Source organism: Lemur catta, chromosome 11, assembly GCF_020740605.2.
Source record: "Lemur catta isolate mLemCat1 chromosome 11, mLemCat1.pri, whole genome shotgun sequence".
NCBI classification, from domain to species: Eukaryota; Metazoa; Chordata; class Mammalia; order Primates; family Lemuridae; genus Lemur; species Lemur catta.
The window spans coordinates 86,039,418-86,060,725 of record NC_059138.1 but is presented as its reverse complement, the minus strand read 5'-3'; the positions used below and the strand labels follow the sequence as shown (position 1 = coordinate 86,060,725).

The 21,308-nt window shown below is 45.7% G+C and overlaps 1 protein-coding gene across 1 annotated transcript in view; it reads left to right on the top strand.

Moving 5' to 3' along the window:
• Window positions 1-20,385, top strand: part of GLI3 (GLI family zinc finger 3) — a 172,756-nt gene extending 152,371 nt beyond the window's left edge. Inside the window, exons 9-13 of the mRNA XM_045564598.1 lie at window positions 5,264-5,413; window positions 6,275-6,439; window positions 11,898-12,188; window positions 16,465-16,792; window positions 17,765-20,385. Of these exons, the coding sequence (XP_045420554.1) occupies window positions 5,264-5,413; window positions 6,275-6,439; window positions 11,898-12,188; window positions 16,465-16,792; window positions 17,765-20,076 (3,246 nt within the window). The 3' untranslated portion in view covers window positions 20,077-20,385. The remainder of the gene's footprint in view (window positions 1-5,263; window positions 5,414-6,274; window positions 6,440-11,897; window positions 12,189-16,464; window positions 16,793-17,764) is intronic.
• Window positions 20,386-21,308: the final 923 nt, after the last annotated feature.

The window sequence follows — 21,308 nt, the reverse complement described above, 5'->3', positions numbered from 1 at the left end:
TTTCTCCCACCTTACTGTGGGCTCCTAGGGCCCCAGAGGAGTGGAAGAGACAAGAATAGCGGGTCTTGGCTCATTTTGCTGCAGACATGATCACAAGGGGGAAATATCACTTTGTTGGTTTGCTATGGGCTTAGGTCAGACACCTGCACCTTGGGGCAAATGCTTACAGTCCCAGTTGGAAAACAGAAGACATGGACTCACCGGGAAGCTGGGTAGCTGGACTCAGCCTTTCTGGGGAAATTGCCGGGTCTCAGCGTCCCTGTCCTGTGTACTCAGACGGGGAGAGTGCAGAGTGGCCGTGCCGAGAGAGCTGGCATCCGACGTCGTAATTTACACCATCTATCTCTTTCTGACTCTCAGGCCTCAGGCAAATTGCATGTCTATGTGTTGGATTAGTTTGGAATTTAATCATGCATTATTTTCCCTCCAATTAAATTATTTATATATTTGATTAACATTTTCACTGCTAGGAAGTCAAATTTTCAATGAAACCACAAATAAATGCATGCCCATTGAGTTTCAGGCCACCTTCCCACGGGATCAATCTGTCGAATGTTAAGAGTTCACTGTGTATTACTTTTCTTATCTACCTTGGATTTCGGTGAGAAAAAGAATGTGTCCGTTTTCAACCCAGTCCTAGGAAAGCGATGCAGACGGTGAGGTGTGTCTGGCCTGACTCCCCCCCTTTCACTGGGCTCCTTTTTTTAGCTCAGGGTCCTGAGTTTTAGTCCTCCCTACTGCCTTGTCTTTTCTCTGGCACAAAAACACACCTTCTTCCAATTTAACCTTGTCAGGCTTGAGCGCTAACCTGACAGATGTCAGTTAGCACAAGACATCATCTAGTTCATGGGGGAACATTCTATGGCCCACAGGCCAAATCCGGCTGCTGCTTGTTTTTGTACAGCCTATGAGCTAAGCATGGTTTTTATGGTTTAAAAAAAATTAGAAAACAAAATTTTCAAAGACTATTTCTTGACACAGGAATGTTTTCCATGTTTAGAAATGGACAGGTGTCCTGTTCATGTACATGTTGTCAGTGGCCGCTTACAGACCCGCAATGCCTAAAATATTCACTATCTAGCTGTTAACAGAAAACAAAACGTTTCTGCTTCATCACCCTAATTTTACAGAGGAGAAAATTAAAGCCCAAAGAGGGGAATCGGCCTTTGCACAGGAACCCAGCTCATCAGAAATTGGCCTGGGATGCGTCTTGCCTAGTGCTCTGCCCGCTGCAAGGTGGGGTCTGCCCCAAGATGAGCCTTCTATGGACACTCACGGCAGGGGCCAATGCTGCTTTTGAAAGGAAAGTAAATATTTAGAACACCACGGACGTGTGAGGTCTGTGATTGCTTCGAATTTTAATTTTCACTTGAAATCTAGCTCTCTCTAGGAAATATTTTAAGCTTAAAACACATTTGAACTATCTAAACAGGCAGAGAGATGTCTCCCTGTTTCCTTATAATAATTGATTACCTCCTCTGTGCAGCGTTTAGGGTGTAAAGTACAGCAAGAACAACATGGTTCCCACCCTCTTAGGTTGTAGAATTTCATTTAAAGAAAAATAACTGTGATCTCCATGCCAGTTTGAACTCAAGAGCAGTTTCAGAAAATTACAAAAGCGTATTAGTTGGGACTCAGGTCTAAGGGGGTGGAAGGTGAGTATTCGCAAGATGCCCGGAATCACTTTCTGAAAGTGAAGTTGCTTTAACTGGCACCAGTTCCTCCCCATCCTGCCCCATGTGGAGACAACACCAGGGTGTTCGTGCTTGCTGGTTGGCACAGGACTCCCAGCATTCAGATTTCCACTAACTGTCCCAGAGGCCAAGGTCGATGAAGCTGGGCCAGGTATGAATATGAAACGACTGAGACTTTTCCGGTTACTGCCCTCCTTAGCTCGTTGCCAGTTCTTCCCTCCCTGCTCAGTGGCAGATCCCTCAACACCATTGTAGGCAGATTGTACAACTTCGCAGTCACTTTGTGTCCAGTTTAAACCTCCAATCTCACATCCAGTTTGGAGCCTCCCCTCCATGTGCCCAGCAAGGTGTGCTGCCCGAGGGAGCTGGCAGGCTGCTGGCTCTTCCTCTGCCATGTCACCTGCAGGAGCCAGGGCGCAGGCTTGCCTCCTGTAGGCCTCCCCTCTCTCTTCCTAGGGTCTGGTTCCTCCAGTGTCTTGGGCAAGACAGGAGGGGAAGAGGGAGAGTCAAAGTCTCTTACTTCACTGGCCACTGCTGGCACCTCCCCACTTGGCCGTCCCAGCTCCCCTGAGTGGCACCAGTTAGCCCAGATGGCCTTTTCCTCTGGGGCAGACATTCAAGGGCTGGCTTTCTTGTGGGGTTCTACCCCAGGGTATCCCCCACATCCTCCCTGCTGGAGACCTGACCCAGCATGCTGCATTTTAGGTGAGCCCCGGCAGCTAGCCCAGGCTCGCCAATGTCATTGTGGTACACCTGACTCACAGAAAGCTCATGCCTTCTCACCATGCCCAGCAGTGGCAGTGCCCAGGGCCTGCTGTGTCTACCTGGCCCGTTCTCTCCTGCCACGCACGATCCTCATCCTGTTCCTCAAAGGCACCAAGCTCTGTTCTTCTGCAGGTGCTTCCGTGCCATCTGTCTGCAGTGGCGTCCCTTCCCTGAACACTTACTGTGACTCCACCCCTCCTTCAGGTCCTGCTGTAATTGCTGCTTCACTGGCGAAGCTGACCCTCAGCCCTGATGCTCCACGTTGATTTAGGACCCCCTGTTATACGTGTTTATAAAACCCTGTTATTTCCCTTCACAACGCTTATCACAACTATAATTGTATAGTAATTTAAGTCATTATCTGTTTTCCTCCAGTAGACTGTAATTTCCTCAGGGCAGGAACCATGTCTACCGTACTCCCCAGTGCAGGGCCTGGTATAAGAAATGCTGCAACCCAGTGTATTCCTTTGGTTCCGCCCAGCAAAGAGGGGTTCCATGTGGATATCTTTTAAATCCCTTTGTATTCTTAGGAGTATATTATTTCAAAATTAATGAAATACTTTACATTAAATTATTATTGTTTAGGTACCAGGTGAAATGAAGTTGAATTAAGATAAACAAAAGCATAGAGTATAATTTCTTTCTCCCAGTGACAGTTTAGTTTGCCACATGGGTCAAATCAGTTCAGCAAACATTTGCCAAGTACCAGGATACTGTCAGTCGCTGAGAATATGCAGAGACATGGGTCCAATTGTACGGAGTCAGCTCAGCACAAGTTGTAGTTCAGTTTCCCAGTTTTAATTATTTCTTCCTCCTCTCTCCCTCTCCCCCTTTATTCCTCTCTTTCTTTCTCTCTCCCTCACTTTCTGCTTTCCTTCCTTCCTCCTTCCTTCCTTCCCCCTCCCTCCCTCCCTTCCTTCCATGTATATTAATCCAAGGACCCAAGCTTTATTTCCAATAACCTGGAAAACTGAACCAAGAGCAATTTTTATGGCATGTTTTTGTGTGATCACTTATTTTTCTCTCTGGGAAGGAGAATTCATGGAACCCCTCTGTTTCGTGTGGGCTTAGTTTCAAAGGCTGGGCTTCGGCACACATTTGGAAAACCCTGGGTGATGTACAGGGGCTACAAAGGTGTATTTGAAGCAGAAATTGAAAGACTGCAGGTTGTTCCCTGCCCAGCACATCTTTTCTCTTCACACTTGCGTGCATCATCGTAACTGTTAAGAAGTGCTCACAGAGAGGACATTTACCTTTCAATAGGAAACCCACATCTGTTTGCCACGGGGTTGCCCTACCACTGAGTACATGAGTGACTGTGTTGGTCTCCTTGTCCCTTTCAGAGCTTCTGACAGTACCCTGGGTTGTCTCTCTGTCTGCCACAATGTGCCACTGACCGTCTTCTGTTCATCCACTTTTCTGGAAGCTTCTCAAGGAGAGGATAGAGAATAACAATTCATTTTTTCTCTGTCCTCATTCAGTTTTAAACTCCAGAAATAGCACCAAAACAGCTATTTTTTTTAAATAAAACTTTATTTTTTTCCCCTAAAGCCATAGGCCACCTAGTGGAGTAACTGGGAAGGGCTCACTTTGAGGATAGAATTTTACACCTAGGCCCCAGGGACGGCTCCTTTACAAGTCCCAGCCCTTGTAGTAAGGTAATTAAAGGTTGTGTCACTAACAGGCAGTAGTGAAACCAAAGGGAGCTTTCTCTTACTGAGTGAAATTTTTAGTGATATATTTCTATGTATATTTAAGATAAGTGCTCCCAAAAGCCTTAAATTATGGCAAATAAAATGCAGAATGATCAGAGAATAAAAACAGCATCAACCTGGGATACAAATGTCCTCAATAGCCTATGGCTGGACATTTACGTAATGTACTCAACTGATTGAAATTTTTCTTCATTTGACCCCAAATTACGAACCTCTTCCTCTGGTGCTGCTGTAGGTTTCTTGTGTCTCTCAATTGTAGGGTATTCAATATATTAATCCAAGAAACTAGATTAAAAAATATGATTCTAAAACGTGGAATTGGTGAGGAATTCAGGGAACTTCATTTTTAATTTAGAAACCTGATTAATAGAATTTCAGAGCTGGAAAAGCCCTTAGAAACTAGTGAATCCAGTACTTTATTTTCTACATGAAGGAAACTAAGGCCCTGAGAGATGAAATCATTTGTTGATGATCACATAGCCCTCTTCTTCAGTATCTAATTCATTTCTCTATGTTCCTTATTCAGGAAGAAATCCAGCTAAACCTGAATTAAAGTTTAGTTTGAAAGCACTCTTGGTTTTCCAGTTCCTTGTTGGAGAATTGTGCGTTTGTGTGCGTGTCTGTGTGCATGTGCGTGTGTGCCCTGTCTGAAGTCTGAGCCAAGGCTCTAACCCAAGACCTAGCACGTGTGAGAGCTGGAGCATCCTCACCTGACCTGACCTTGGCCTTGGCACAGGAGAAATGATGGAGGCCCAGGGGGTCAGGAGCAGCTCGCCCCATTCCACACCTAGCTGGTCACAAAACCTAGAACCTACCTCTGCCCGATGCACTGCAGTGGTTTTCTGCAATGCCAGGCCCCCTCCCAGCAGTGTCACTCCTGCTAGTTAGGAAGCATGTGCACACAGTTAGCAAGAATAAATCTACTTAAGAAATATACTAACTCAAATACAAAGAATCTGTAACATGGTAAAGCCATTCATGCCATCTTTAGGACTTAAGATTGGGACTTTTTTTCACTTCCTTCTGTTGCCTTCAGAAATGAAGAAGACATTTCCATTTGATTTTTCCCTCTCTTTTCCCAAACCCCAGCATATAAATAACGACCACATTCATGGAGAGAAGAAGGAGTTCGTGTGCCGGTGGCTGGACTGCTCACGAGAGCAGAAGCCCTTCAAAGCCCAGTATATGTTGGTAGTGCATATGAGGAGACACACAGGCGAGAAGCCTCACAAATGCACTGTGAGTACAGAAGGAGGCGGCAGGTGGTGGACTTGGGGTGTTCTCTCTCCCAAGTGGGTCCTTCCTTATACCCTTAAGAGCAGCTATACGTGGTGACGACTGCAGCTGTGGGGAGGTGTGGTCGGGTGGCGGGAGAAGAGGGCTGGAGCGTTGCCCGGTGATGTTGGACAGCTCAGCTCTGCAGGTCGCACGGAGCGCCAGCACTGAGAACGGGCACAGGGCCTTGTCACCTGCTCAGCCCAAGAGCTCTTGGCACCAGGGGACTTTGAAGGCAAAGGGAGGTGCCACCCTCCAACTTACAGAGTTGACATTGACTTTTAAAACCGCTTCTCCCCATCCCTGGTTTTAAAGTGTTCCTTGCTGCCCTAGTCAGCCCCCCTGGCACAGTGCAGGCCTGTGCGGTGGCTAAGCATTCTTCCACTGAGGTGCCCCCCAGGCGCCCTGGGCACTGCTCATTCCTGGAACTTTACATCTTAAAGGCCTTTACAAACATGATCAAATTCCAAGTCTTTGTATGGACACAAAGCCATATTAATGAACTTTGTGCTGAATCTGAAATCAGTGGGAATTCGAGGAGATCAATGAGCAGATAATGAAACCCATTGTCCACATTGAGTGGTCTATTAAAAAAAAAAAAAAAAACTTTAGGACTTTTACTGGCACTGAAAATGCTTTATCTCGCACTGCACCAAGCCACATCTGAATCCCAATAAATGCAGAGTTTAGTGGACTTTTTGTTCCTTGGTTTTGAAAAGCTGCTGACCCTTGAAACATCAGTTTTTCATCAACTTTGAGGACGTGTTAGGCATAAGCTGCAGTCGCTATTGTGTGGAATAATTCAGATTTACCTGTTGTCCTCAGTTTGAAGGTTGCACAAAGGCCTACTCGAGACTAGAAAACTTGAAAACACACTTGAGATCTCACACTGGAGAGAAACCCTATGTCTGTGAGCACGAAGGTTGCAACAAGGCCTTCTCCAATGCCTCCGACCGCGCCAAGCACCAGAACAGGACACATTCCAATGAGGTGAGCGTCCTCCGTGGGCCCAGGGCTTGTGGGTGGAAACAAAGACCCTCACGGGTACTGTACATGGAACGGTGCCGTGTTTTCTGTCTTCTTTTCCTCTGGGCTGTTCCCAGCCTGAGTGGGTTCTGACCCTACAGGTGACAGTGGGGATGAAAACTGGGTCTAGGTGAGTTATACAGATGAAGAGGGAACTTCTTAAAACCCCGGGTAAACTTACTTAGTTTCTTGTTGTTCCTAACTGCCACCTACTGGTCAAACAGTAGGAGCATTTAATTTGGAATTCAATCCACATGCTCTGCCCAAAAGAGCATGAATCTATGCAAGGAATGACCCCGTAAGCACCAAGGATGGATTCAGAAGCAGCATGTTGGCAGCTTACGGCTAAAACAGCACTTTTGTGTTCTCCAGGTGGTATCTTCAAATGCATTATATCAAAAAAGACTTTTCCAGAGCAGCCAGCCTTGGCTAAATACGATTTCCAGACATTCTAAATTGCAAAGGACCTTGGAAGACAGTCTCAGAAACCCAGTTTCCAGTCAGTTATTTAAGATAATATACTGAGTAAAGCTTCATGGTGGTGGGTGGTTCCTGTTGTATTGCTATTATTTTTTGGTAGTTATCCCCCCAGAATTGCAGGGAAGCATAAGAATGAAAATGGTTCTATATTCATTTTGCTCACATTTTAATGCACATTTGCCAACAAACCTCAACTTCTCCTTGGAGGACTGGCTCAAATTCTGGCTTCTCTATGAAACCTTCTCTCAAATATATCAAGAGATTGACAAAAAGGTAACCTGACATTTTGGGTAGAAGTAGAGTAACTAACCAGAATTTGTTAATATGAGACATAGTTCAGCCCCACAAAGTGTATCAGCAGTTTGCTTGAAAGGTGTTAGAGAAGGAGCATTTTGCACACGTAAGACTTTGGAGTGGCTTTCATTTGACCTCACCGGATGCAAGTCAAGCTCATTCATGGTCTTTTGGAGGAGGGGGGAGGGTTGGAGAGAGACAATCCGTGAAAACAAAGTGAGCCATTCTGCTCAGTGGCCATTTGACTGTAAGGTGGTGAAGCTTGTTCTCACCGAAGTTTCTTTCAGCTAAAGTGATAGAGCAAAAACATCTCTAAGAAGATTAGCCACACTCTCTCAAAAGCACACTCACACACAGACTCACACAAGCAAGTTCATCTATACCAACTTTTTTTTTTTTTTTTGAGACAGAGTCTCACTTTGTTGCCCGGGCTAGAGTGAGTGCCGTGGCGTCAGCCTGGCTCACAGCAACCTCAAACTCCTGGGCTTAAGCTATCCTCCTGCCTCAGCCTCCCGGGTAGCTGGGACTACAGGCATGTGCCACCATGCCTGGCTAATTTTTTCTATATATATTTTTAATTGTCCAGATAATTTTTATTTCTATTTTTAGTAGAGATGGGGTCTCACTCAGGCTGGTCCCGAACTCCTGACCTCGAGCAATCCACCCGCCTCGGCCTCCCAAAGGGCTAGGATTACAGGTGTGAGCCACTGCGCTCGGCCTATACCAACTCTTTTTGAAAAGGTCACAGTGGAATAAGGAAGCTCAAGTCGCTTGAAATCTCTTATTATTGACCAACTGTTTGAAGACATTTTACAGGAACTGCCACATCTCCATTTTTTATGTCGAAAAATGCTTTTACTGTGTGCAATAGCTACAGTATAATCTGTTGTACTTATTTTGTACAAAATTTTAGGGAGTCTAGAACAGGCAAATCCACAGAGACAGGAAGCAGATTAGTGGTTGCCAGAACTGAGGAGACAGGGAATAGATAAGACTCCTAATGGGTTCAAGGTTTCATCTGGGGGTGGTGGAGACTCTGGAATTAGGTGGTGTGATGATTGCACAACATCTAGAATGTGCTAAATGCCACTGAATTGTGTAATTTAAAAGGATTACTTTTATGTCATGTGAATTCTATCTCAATTTAAAAATTTTAAGGGGTTCTGACTTTTAACTTAGAATTTAGTTAATATAATTAACTATATTTCATATAGGTAAGTATAATTTCAACTAGAAATTTAGAGGGTATTCATTCCTATAGATTTTAGGCCAGCCTTCTCTGTGGAGAAATGTCAGCAGTGGATGTGTTAGGATTAGAATGCACACATATAAAGGTAATTACTGAGCTTTTTTATCTTTTTATGGACCTAGAATATTTGCACATTTGTTTGCTTTAATTAAGTGTGTTAGAGTTGAGATTGTGTTCTTTTGTGAGGTAAAAAGAGCAATGCTATATGAGAGTTGAATATCTGTTATGAGATTAAGAGATATCTTCTTCAATAATATCATTTACCAAGGTTGAGCAATTTACTTAAATTAACCTTGATCACAAAGATATAATTAAAATTTTGCTCATAAACATGTAAATCCTATTTCTCTATTCTATGTGCAAGGCTTTGGCCTTGCGTATGAATGATGGATATTTTCCAATACACCAAAATTACGTTTGTCCAGGAAATCCAGTTTTGTGTAATCATACAATCCTAGATGCATCAGGCTATTTGCTTTCATTTATTTGCTCTCATTTTTGCACCTTCTTTTATTCACTAAACAAATATTCATAGCTAGTTATGTGCCAGGCCCTTTGCTAGTCTAGGAATATGGAATAGAACAGGAAGGGAGTGATTTCTTTTCGGGGAAGCCATTGTGGCACTGTTCCATCCTCAGGCTCTCCTGCCCGTTTAGGGCCACTGGGCTATAGCAGTGGCCGCTGGGAAGGCTCCCCACTCCACACCACACAGTTCCTGTTCCTCCCGAAGATACCACTAAACAAGCTCTGATTCTGTTGAATCTGCCTCTCCAGAAAACTCCAATGGCTCCCTCTTTCCTATAGGAAAAGTGTGGACTGCTTAAGCTTGTAGAAGCACCTGTTCTCCCCCCTGGCCCAGGCTTGCCCTTCCATTCCTGACCTCTTACTATCATGACCATGAACGGGACCTCCCAGAAGCCTGTGCCGTGGACTGCCCTATTTACGTGCATGAAGGGGTTCCGCCACTGGACCTTTGCTCAGGACACCCCCTCTGGCCCTCATTTTTATCCCCCAGAATTTAAGCCTCCTTTCAAGCCCCAACTAAACTGCCTCCTCCTAATAAAAGCTCCATTTATTGAGTGCTTACTACGTTCCATTCATCTGGTAAGCACTTTATGTACATGATCTTATTTAACACCGACCATAACCCCATGAGCTGGCATTACGCCCAAGTATAGAATCTCAATAACTGATGCCTCTTGTGATCATCCCAACTGAAAAGTGGCCCCTCTTCCGTCCACCTCTTTACGTAGCATTCACACTTTATATTGTAGATAATTACATTGTCTTATTTTTCCTACCCGATTTGATATTCCTTAAGATTAGATCCTGTTATATGAAATTTTGGGCTCACAGAATCTTGCATAAAATAGGGATCATTAAATGTTTATTGAAAAAAAATATCTTTGTATAAGTTCTACAGTCAGTAGAAAAAGTGTCAACTATATTCACAAAGTATTATCGATGTAGTCAGTCAGAAAGGTAACAACCACGCCAAAAGTTGAATATCCAGGACCTAAACAATGGGCACCTCAGTAAGTCTGACAACATTCATCTCAGCTTCTAATTATATTTTATTTCGGTCATTGATCACAACAAAATTTAGGGGCAATCGACATGAGGGGTTAATACGTTTTATTTATGTTTTGTTGTGAAGTATACATTTCCTGAACCTAACTGTGTTCTTGTGCATTTTTGTGGATGGACAATGTAAATGTTCACATGCAAGGGCACAGGGGCACAGGTGTACCTGAATGGGCTGTTCCTGGAAATGCAGGAGCTGACGAACATCTGCGTGCTCATTCCACATTAGCTGTGCCCTCGTTTCTAGGCTAACCCATAACATACACATGCATATATTTATAGGAAGAGTAACTCTTCAAACATATTGTGTGGCCAAGCTTTGTGTTCCCTCTCCCCTTCTGGTGTTCACACGCCTGCCCCACATATCCCAGGCTGTCCATGGATGGAGCAGCCTGTCACAGCAATGCCGTGAGCTGGCTCAGGGCCAATGTCAGAACACTGCAAGGTAATGGCACTAATCCTCAGAGCCATTCTTCTGTCCCTAATGCATAGAATTTGATGCACTCATTTTATTATATATATGGGGCAAATCACACAAGCTCCTGAATAGACGTAATTCATAGTTAATGGGAATCAATTCTACCCAAAGGAATCTCAGATTTGGAGGTGAAGCCTCTCAGGATAATTTTCGGGGTCTTTGCTTCACTGCATTAGGACATTTCAGCATTTCAGGCAGCACTCAGTCTGTTCGCAGGCTTTTAGTGAAAAAGCATCTTTTAGACATGCATTCTACGAGACGTGTCATCTTTTTAAATGTAATAGATACATTATATTAATCAATCCTTTTATGACGATTGCTTACCTAATAGCTCATCTTCTGATATACAGAGATATAAATATGCATTCATACATGCATCTATGAATGTATTTTATTTCATGCCAAGTGAAAAAAAGTCACAATTCTGATGAGCAAAGGCCAATTGTCCTGTGATCTGAGTAAATATTCAGCTACAAGCATCTCTGTAATTTTTAATAACTATATCTTTAGGCTTGATCACTGACCCACATAGAAAATGAAATTAGTGTGAAATAATTTATAGGCCTTGGTTAGTACTCAGGAGAAGAACCCAGGCCAGGAGTCCTGCCGCAGCCCACGGCCCCAGCCCTGCGCAGTGTGTGGTGAGCGTTCACGGCCAGTCTGGCAAAGCTTTCTGACTGTCATATCAGAAAGGTTCTAGGTATTTTGGTCCTTGAACATCCCCACACAGGTGTAATGCTACCCAAGGGAACACATTTTAGTGACATCTAACAAAGAGAGGCTATAGGCAGTTTTTTTCTTTTGATTATGCCTATTGGTAAATAGTGAATTTTCAAAGGAGGCAGGGTGATATTAGATCTCAGAACCAGGACATCCATAAGGAATTGCTTCACACGAGCTCTTCTGAAAGGTATGCAGCATTCTCCTAATTAGATGATGGGTGTCTTTTAAGCCTCCTTCCATCATCGTTGTCATCATCATCACCATCATCATCATCATCATCAACTGTCTATTAAGTGCCTATCGTGGCACCATGATACTTCTTCCCACTCACAGTGTAAATGCTTCTAAGAACATCGAGGCAATTTACACATTCTTAGTTCTCCCCGAGCTCTCTCTAAAATAATAATCTATTAAACCTAGATTCTATGGACACGGAATAATGTTCAAATGGCCTTAATTAACCATTAGTTTCTAGAGGTATTTGAACACCTTGAAGCCTCGTGAAAGTGTTTTGAAAGAATGAAAAATGTAACGAGCAGCCAAAAAGGACTTCTGGGCCGGGGTAGAATCACTTTCATAACACTCTGTTAACTCATTCTTGTGGCATTTGGCAGAAACCGTACGTGTGCAAAATCCCAGGCTGCACTAAGCGCTACACGGACCCAAGCTCCCTCCGGAAACATGTGAAAACGGTGCATGGCCCGGAGGCTCACGTCACCAAGAAGCAGCGAGGGGACGTACATCCTCGGCCCCCACCCCCGCGAGATTCCGGCAGCCACTCACAGTCCAGGTCACCTGGCCGGCCGACTCAGGGAGCCCTGGGGGAGCAGAAGGACCTCAGCAACACTACCTCAAAGCGGGAAGAGTGCCTCCAGGTGAAAACGGTCAAGGCGGAGAAGCCTATGGTATGTCATTCACTCTCCCGATCGTCCCAGAGCCGGCCCAGGGTTATTTAAAAGAGGGACAGGACCACCCCTGTCCTCACTGCATCAGGCTGTCTCTGAATTGAGGAGGTCACAAGCCCAGTGACTCAGATTGCTTACTTGAAGTTGATCAACTCAGAAAAAATGTTTCCAGGTTTCCTAACGAACTTTTATAAAATTGATCCAGAATGATAGCACTCGTGGTACGTATGGAAGGAGGCACTGTTCAGCGTGTCTGGAATGTAGAAAATCACGCATTGAGTCTCCTCGTAAACATGCTTTCTGTCTTCTTTGCCCTGGTGACCCCAACATATAGGCCACAGTTCGTATTCTTTAGGGGTTTACAAGTTCAGTGGGATAGACTGAAAAGCAAATACTCACCACTCAGTGTCATGAGGCTGTGTAGACAGCATCCAGGAGAGGAACGGACTGCCAGTGTGCTCAGAGGACAGGGCAGGGGATGCTGCCTCAGCGCTCCACGGGGGCCGGAGGAGGGGAAGGCCAGGAGCAGGAGCCCTGGGAGCTCAGGGCTGTGCAGGAGCACAAAGGGGTGAGGTGGGGGACAGCATGGCACCACAGCAGCATTGAGGTTGATGTATTTTTTTTTTTTAAGAAACCACTCCAGTACCAGTCTAGAGATTGGATAAACTGGAGGCCATTTCTGCCGTTGTGCCTGAACCGATGAGGTGCAGAGCAAGGGAGAGATTTGAAAGATTGGTGACTAAGAGGATATGTGGATTCTGCTACTTTTTCAACATCTTTCAAATTTCAATTGGTGATTTTGTGTATGTAGTTTTATAAAACACCTACAAATTTCAAAAGGACAACAAGAAAAACCAAAGGCGTACATATTGGAGGACACTCAGTAGATTTGTGTCTGGCCATGTGTGTAACGGATTGAACTATGTGAATGTGTTGAGTTCGAGGCTGTCACTCTGACCTGTGGAGGAAACGCACCAGACAGAAGTTGCATGCTTACGTTCTGGATGCACGTAAACGATAGGCAGATTTATGCTCAGTTAAAGGAAGAATTTTCTTATTTTCTTAAAATTAAAGCAGTTCACCAATCGGATTGGCAGCCTATAAATTCATGAATGACGTCACCGTACAGCACGACATATGGGCAGGAAATAATGTACAGATAACTCCACTATCAGCAGTGTGGAAAGCTACATTTTAATGACTTAACTGAGTTTGTCCTTGAATTCTTAAGAGTCTTAGAGATTGACATTAAGTCTAGCCAACATAATGCAAATAGGCTATCCAGATTTATCATTATTTCTCAGTGTGCAGCTTTACTTTGCTTTAAGAAAGCATCTTAATAAAATGTTTGTATATGTATTATGATCGATTGCTGTATTTTGAAATTAATCGGTTCATAAACTGTGTTTTATGTACTTTTTTTGGAAGGGAGCACATATCTATTCCTTAAATAAAGTCTACCGGTATAATAATTTTGCAGAACATTCAACAGTGTATCCTCAAATGTTTAATGAAACAAGGAAAGTGAATCTGTGGTCCCCTAGATTATGTCATCGAAAGATGATGATTTATGTTCTTGGGCTATCCTAAGAACCCAGAATCTCTTGTACCTTTAATATACATCCCTAGCTTAAGAAAACTTGTCATATTCTCTCCAAATACTCATTGTTTAAAAAGAAAATTGGTAAAAGTAAAAACTTTCAGCAGTTTGGCTTAGTGACATTGAAATGCCCCAATGTGTAGAATATTTTATAAGATAATTCAGTCATAGAAACGTAGGAGTAGAAGAGATCACAGAGGTTGAGATTAGGCCCCATATTTTATAGGTGAGGAAACTGAGGTTGAGTGAGTTTAATAAGTTAATCACATTTCCACAATAGACGATTATGTGTGTATGTGTAAACACATTTAAATATACATAGATATCTGTATAGGCATTTACTAATGCACGTGAGATTTACATTTCTAATATTCTTTCTTTAAAAACATGGCTTTGATTTGATCATCATGCTATAAATTAAATTCTTTCTTCTTTTTTCTTATTAATGCAACATCTCTTCTGTCTAATGCTCCTAAATGTCTTGTTCTCACTTCCTAAGGACAGTGGGTAATAAGGTGAGGGAATTTTGTCTTCTCTGTCCTTTTTGTTTTGTTTTCATTTTAACATTTAACTTTTTTTGTTTCATTTTTCTTTAGTTTTTGTGGCTTTGTGATATCTTTGGTAGTAAACATTACTCAGATATGCTTCAAATATAGAAGCAATGTGTTTTGAACATTCAGCATGTGGAAAATGTGGAGTTAGTTGGTGAAATTCATTGTTCTATCTGTCTAGGTTTTCATAATAAATCACACTGGGGCCGACCAAGCAGATGTTCTCAAACACTACTTAATTATTGTACTGACGAGTACAAATTCATTCTTGGGCCAGACATGCACCACCTTCTTTGGGGAAGATCTGGACACATATTTGTTGTTAGCAACTTAATTTCTATTTAAATGTCTGAGTTGGCCAAAGCAGTTTTCTAATTGTCATTGCATTTGTGCCTTCTTACATACTCTGTGAAAGTGTGTCTGCCTGTGTGTACATACACATACACACAGATTCATGTCTCCACACACTCTGATTTGACAATCCAAAAGTAAAAGACACTCAAAGGTCTGGAAACAAGTACCTCAGGTAGGAGCAGGTGGTCTGGCTCTCCAAGACTGCTGAGGCAAAAAAAAAAAAAAAAAAGTGAAGCAAGGCTTCACGTATTCATGATCAATTCTGTATATCTTATTTTGATCTGCTTGGTTGCCCCGGACAAAGTTTAGTGTATCATGTGGCACTCACTTAGAAAGTGTTTGTTTTCTTGGGTATATGTACTATGATAGCAGAAAACATGTAACGGGTTCCACTGAGAAAACCTCTTTAAAACCCCTTCCAGGTGGCCCTGTGCATGGCACCTGAGACTGCAGCAGTCTGTAACTGAGTGTAGTTATCTCTCCCGAGAGAATTTTCCCTTTTGGCTGTTCTTAGTGGCTCTAGTTTTTACAGCAACACTGGACAAGATGCCACAGATGCATGGAAGTAGCTGGCCTAGGAGTCTAGGCTAGTTGCTCCATTAACTTTGTGACTTTGGGCAGTCACTGAACTTCTCTGAACATCACTTTTCTTATCTGTACAAAAAGGATTAGACTGTTGATCAACCAGGGCACCACTGGAATTTTAGATAGAACGGTTCTATGTTGTGTACCTGCCCTATGCATTGCAGGCCATTTTATATAGTGTTCCCAGATGTGGGACAGCTAAGCTACATCCTCGATTTCCAGGAGCCCTGGCAAGCGGCTGTGGGTAGGGAAGGTGGTACTTTCCCTGACTGAGAACTAGTGGACTAGATTGAGTTCCCATTAGTCGTGGCATTTTCTCAGAGTCCACTTGGTTGGGGTTAGGGAATCACTCCTAATTCTCCTGGTGACCTGCCAGGGCACACTAAGGGAAATGGTGAAATCACAGCTCACGGTGGCTGTGATTTGCACTCTTTCTTCCTCTCTGGGTACAGCAGAAGCTAAGTGATTGAAGTTTTCCCTCTTGTAGCTGCCTTTACCCACACCCAGGTTGAGTTTCTACAAAAGCAAGAAAATGTAGAAGGAGGGAGGAGGAGTTACAAAGAGCTTGGCTAACCAGCCCTGAACAGCCTAGAGGGGCTCTCGATGGAGAGGAGGTAATGTGTGCTTATGGAGCACGTCTCGAGTTTAAGTTTCGGCTGAGCAAAATGAACCCCAAGACAAATCCCACCTGGAATAAGAATATTTGCTAATGCCCTCTGAGCCAAATATTATCCAGGGCTTTTTATCCTTGTGTGCTATCTGGGCTTCACACTTAATTCCCAACATCATTTCCTAAGATAAATGGTCCCCATTTTATAGATAAGGAAACTGAGGTTTAGAGTGGCTAAGTAATTTGCCCAAAGAATAGAGTCATGGAGGTAAAACTGGAACCAAGGAAGTGAGTTTGCAGAGTGGGCGTCTGGGCAGGGTTCCATGGCGGACACCATGCAGCCACCCTGCAGCTAGCATCCTCTGCTGTGCATTGCCTCTCCCTGCACATCAGCCTGGTGGTCCATCAGTCATTTTGGCCAAGAGCGCCCACCTCCATTCACCAGAACATACTTTTTCTTCTCACTCAACTGGCTGATAATCCTGAAGGTCTTGATATGCATGAGCTCTTCTTTACTGGCTCCCTTGCTTGTGCCTTCCTGGTGACGTTTCTTTCCTTCCCTCTTGACCCCAACAGACATCTCAGCCAAGCCCTGGTGGTCAGTCTTCATGCAGCAGCCAACAGTCCCCCATCAGCAACTATTCCAACAGTGGGCTCGAGCTTCCTCTGACCGATGGAGGTAGTGCAGGAGACCTCAGTGCCATCGACGAAACCCCAATCATGGACTCGACCATTTCCACTGCAACCACAGCCCTCGCTTTGCAAGCCAGGAGAAACCCGGCAGGGACCAAATGGATGGAGCACGTAAAACTAGAAAGGCTAAAACAAGTGAATGGAATGCTTCCACGACTGAACCCCGTTCTACCCCCCAAAGCCCCTGCGGTCTCTCCTCTCATAGGAAATGGTGAGTCCCACGTCAGACCACGCATCTGCTCAGGGTTTTTCTGTTCTTTTAAACATGGGCCCTCCGTTTTAAGCTTGCTAATTTCTCTACCAGTCCTAAAATTATCCTGTAATTTTAATATTAATTATATCCATATTAATGTTGCACCCATTTGAGCTGCCTTTCTGGAAGGTCTGTACTTTAAAAACAGGTAGGAACAGGATAATACTGAGACAAAAAGTAATACTGTATCTGACTCATACTCTAATGGTGAAATCATAACTGTTAGACTAGGGTAAGAAGATCCCAACAGCAGAGGCCTCTGTGGTTAGCACCCTGTCTCTGGTTTCTAAAATTAAAACCAGGTTAGCAGCCACTTTTAATAATATTTCCCTAGCTTAAGGAAAGGCAAGCACCCCTTCCCACTGTTAGTTCCTGCATCAGTTTTTGCTTCCGAGATTACACAATACCTGGAGCACATCCTAAGGATTAACCTTTCCACTGCACCAACTCAGATGTGTTACCTGTTCTTAGGATGTGGGATGAAAAGGAAGCCCCGGGTGTGGATGTGAAACTCCTAGAATACCTTTGTCCATGGACTTGCATGGAATTTGAGCGTTGTGTATACAACCCAAGATTCTTTCTGTCCTTGCACTTATGCCTCTGAATTGAGGAAATTGTCATTGTTTTCTTTAAGCCAGGGGTCAGCAAACCATAGCCTGTGGGCTTTATACAGCCTGCCATCTGCTTTTGCAAAGAAAGTTTTATGGGACACCCAGCCACATTTATTTGTTCACTGCTCTCTCTGGCCGCTTGGGTGCTACACAGCAGAGTTGGATAGTTGTGAGGGAGACTGTGTGGCCCAGGACACCGAAAGCAGTTACTGCCTGGCCCTATACAGAAAAAGTTTGCCGAGGCCTGGTTGAAGCCGTCCTTGGAATGACTTCCTCCTCCCGTCCTCTCTCCCTCTCTCTGTTTCCGCTTGCCCCCCAGGCACACAGTCCAACAGCAACTGCAGTCTGGGTGGGCCCATGACTCTTCTCCCGAGCAGAAGCGACCTCTCCGGGGTGGACGTCACCATGCTGAACATGCTGGGCAGGAGGGACAGCAGCGCCAGCACCATCAGCTCCGCCTACCTGAGCAGCCGCCGCTCCTCGGGCATCTCGCCCTGCTTCTCCAGCCGGCGCTCCAGCGAGGCGTCGCAGGCCGGGGGCCGCCCGCAGAACGTGAGCGTGGCCGACTCCTACGACCCCATCTCCACCGACGCCTCGCGCAGGTCCAGCGAGGCCAGCCAGGGCGACGGCCTGCCCGGTCTGCTCAGCCTCACGCCGGCCCAGCAGTACCGCCTCAAGGCCAAGTACGCCGCGGCCACGGGCGGGCCGCCGCCCACGCCGCTGCCCAACATGGAGAGGATGAGCCTGAAGACGCGCATGGCCCTGCTCGGGGACGGCAGGGAGCCCGGGGGGCCCCTGCCGCCAGTCAACCCTCCGCGGAGACGCAGCGACGGGGGCGCCCACGGCTACGGCCGGCGCCACCTGCTGCTGCCCGACGCGCTGGGCAACGGCGTGAGACGCGCCAGCGACCCCGTGCGGACGGTCCCCGAGAGCCCCTCCCTGCCCAGGGTGCAGCGATTCGGCAGCCTCAGCAGCTTCAGCCCCCCGGGCTTGCCTCCCTCCGCGGAGAAGCGCAACCTGGTGCTTCAGAATTACACGCGGCCCGAGGGTGGCCAGTCCCGAAACTTCTACTCGTCCCCCTGCCCTCCCAGCATTACCGAGAACGTCACCCTCGAGTCCCTGACCATGGACGCCGATGCCAACTTGAACGACGAGGATTTCTTGCCAGACGACGTGGTGCAGTATTTAAATTCTCAGAACCAAGCAGGGTATGAGCCGCACTTCCAGAGTGCCCTATCTGAGGACAGCAAAGTGCCGCACGGGCCCGGGGACTTCGACCCGCCCGGGCTGCCGGACAGCCACGTGGGCCAGCAGTACCGGCCCCTGGAGCAGGCCTGCGCCGGAGGCAGCAAAACCGACCTGCCCATTCAGTGGAACGAAGTCAGCTCCGGAAGCGCCGACCTGTGCTCCTCTAAGCCGAAGTGTGGCCCGCGGTCCGCGGTGCAGCAGGCTCGAGCCTTCGGGTTGTTCAACAACATGGTTGTGCATCCCCAGAACCCCCTGAGGAACGCGACGGGGCCCGCGGGGGGCTATCAGGCCCTTGGGGAGAACAGCGGAACCTACGGCGGCCCAGAGCACTTGGCGGTGCAGGGAGGCGGCGGAGCTGGCACCGCTGGAAACGCCTTCCATGAACAGCCGTATAAGGCCCCACAGTATGGGACCTGTCTCAACAGGCAGCCAGTGGCCCTTGGTGCGCTGGATGGTGCCTGTGGTGCTGGGATTCAAGGGTCAAAGCTAAAAGGCACCACCATGCAAGGGAATGGGGGCCATTTTGGCCTGTCTGTGGCACCAAATGAGTCGGCTGGCAGCGCCGTGAATGGCATGCAGCCCCCAGACCTGGTGGGCCAGGGCTACCTGGCTCCGCAGCTACTCAGCGACAGCATGCAGCACCAGGGGGCAGGCCGCCCCGGTCAGCCGATGCCAGGGCAGGTTAGTGCTACCTCACACATCAACAGCTATCAAGGGCCAGAGAGCTGCCTGCCAGGGACTCACGGCATGGGTGGCCAGCCATCAAGTTTGGCAGTCGTCAGGGGCTACCAGCCCTGTGCCAGCTTTGGAAGCAGCCGGCGCCAGGCTGTGCCGAAGGGCAGCCTCGCTGTGCAGCAAGGACAGCTCAGTGACACGAGTCAGACCTGCAGGGTGAATGGCATCAAGATGGAGATGCAAGGACAGCCTCACCCACTCTGTTCTAATATGCAGAATTACTCTGGTCAGTTCTATGACCAAACCGTGGGCTTCAGTCAGCACGACATGAAAGCTGGCTCGTTCTCCATTTCAGAAGCCAACTGCATGCTACAGGGGGCCAGCGCCGAAAACTCTGAGTTACTTTCTCCAGGTGCTAACCAGGTAACAAGCACAGTTGACAGCCTCGACAGCCATGACCTGGAAGGGGTGCAGATTGATTTCGATGCCATCATTGACGACGGGGACCACTCCAGCCTGATGTCAGGGGCCCTGAGCCCCAGTATCATTCAGAACCTTTCCCATAGCTCCTCCCGCCTCACCACGCCGCGAGCGTCCCTCCCGTTCCCAGCACTGTCTGTGAGCACCACCAACATGGCTGTCGGGGACATGAGTTCTCTGCTCACCTCCCTCGCGGAAGAAAGCAAATTCCTTGCAGTTATGCAGTAGGCATTACGAAAAAAGAACTGCAAACAAACATAAAACTAATAGGAGTTGAAAAGATGAAACTGACTTCGTTTTTGGCTGGTCTGTTTTTTTTTTTAGTTGTGTATGTATGTTAGCAATCTCATCTCACCTAACTGGGATGTGTTTCAAGTATATTCCTTTTATGGAAAAGGACTCTGAGAAACCCTAAAGTATTCTAGGGAGAAACTGTCTTCCATTTCAGTTTTGAATCAGTATTGTTACACTCGAACCACCCTCTTTTTTAAAAAACTGTAAGCCCGCCCCGTTTTTTAGTAAACCAATGTAAATGTGTGATGTGCATGTTCTTCTTTCTTTTAGAAGAGCAGTCAAATTAAAGGATTTGACATGTTTCTCTGTTACTCGAAGGAAATAGGAGTTGGTGTGCTTGTAACCAATGGGTTACACTTCCAGCTTTTTAAATTTTCCTTTGCATATGCTCAGTGTTTTGTTCCTGCGTTTTGTTTTTTGTTTTGCTTTTAATTCCCACATTGGGCACAAGAATCAGAATATGAGTTTAAGACTCTTTTGTGGGTGCACTGCAGCATAGATGACAGATTTTTTGATGTACTCCTCACCTCTAGTTCAGTTCAGGGCATACTTTTGACAGTTACAGGGAAGTGGAAACTTGGGGCTCTTGCAAATGAAGTAGTTGCTCACAGTTTGGGTTTTCAGCTCTTGGTGTCTGTAAATGTGCTTTGGGTGGGGATGTCTATATGGTCAGTTCTCAGTTACCTCTTGCACCTCTTTTCCCTCTGCCTTCATGAGCATTCGGTGCTGTTCAGGGCTGCCATGAGAGAGGAAATAGGCGGTTGGTGACACTCAGATACCACCTTGCTACTTTTATCTGTTCTGGTAAGAAGTTAGATAGATTGTAGTTTGAAGCAATTGGGTAGAATTAGTTTGGGGAATATTCATGAGTTTGCTGTATTTGTTAATTAGTTCCATCTCCTTTCCCATTATCATAAATAACTGAGAATTGATTATATATAGCTCTAAGTATATAGGCATTTAAACAACCCCAAAACCAGCTATATCATTAACCTTTATTAATTCCACTATAGTGAAGGAGTATTTCTATTCTATATGCCCTATTTTAAGGGATTTATAAAACTTAGTTACAAAAGAAAAAGCTCACAATCTTTGATATTGGGAATAAATTGCTTTAACCAGTGTTAGTATTTGAGAGCACTGGGGACAAGGTTTAGTAGCTGTGT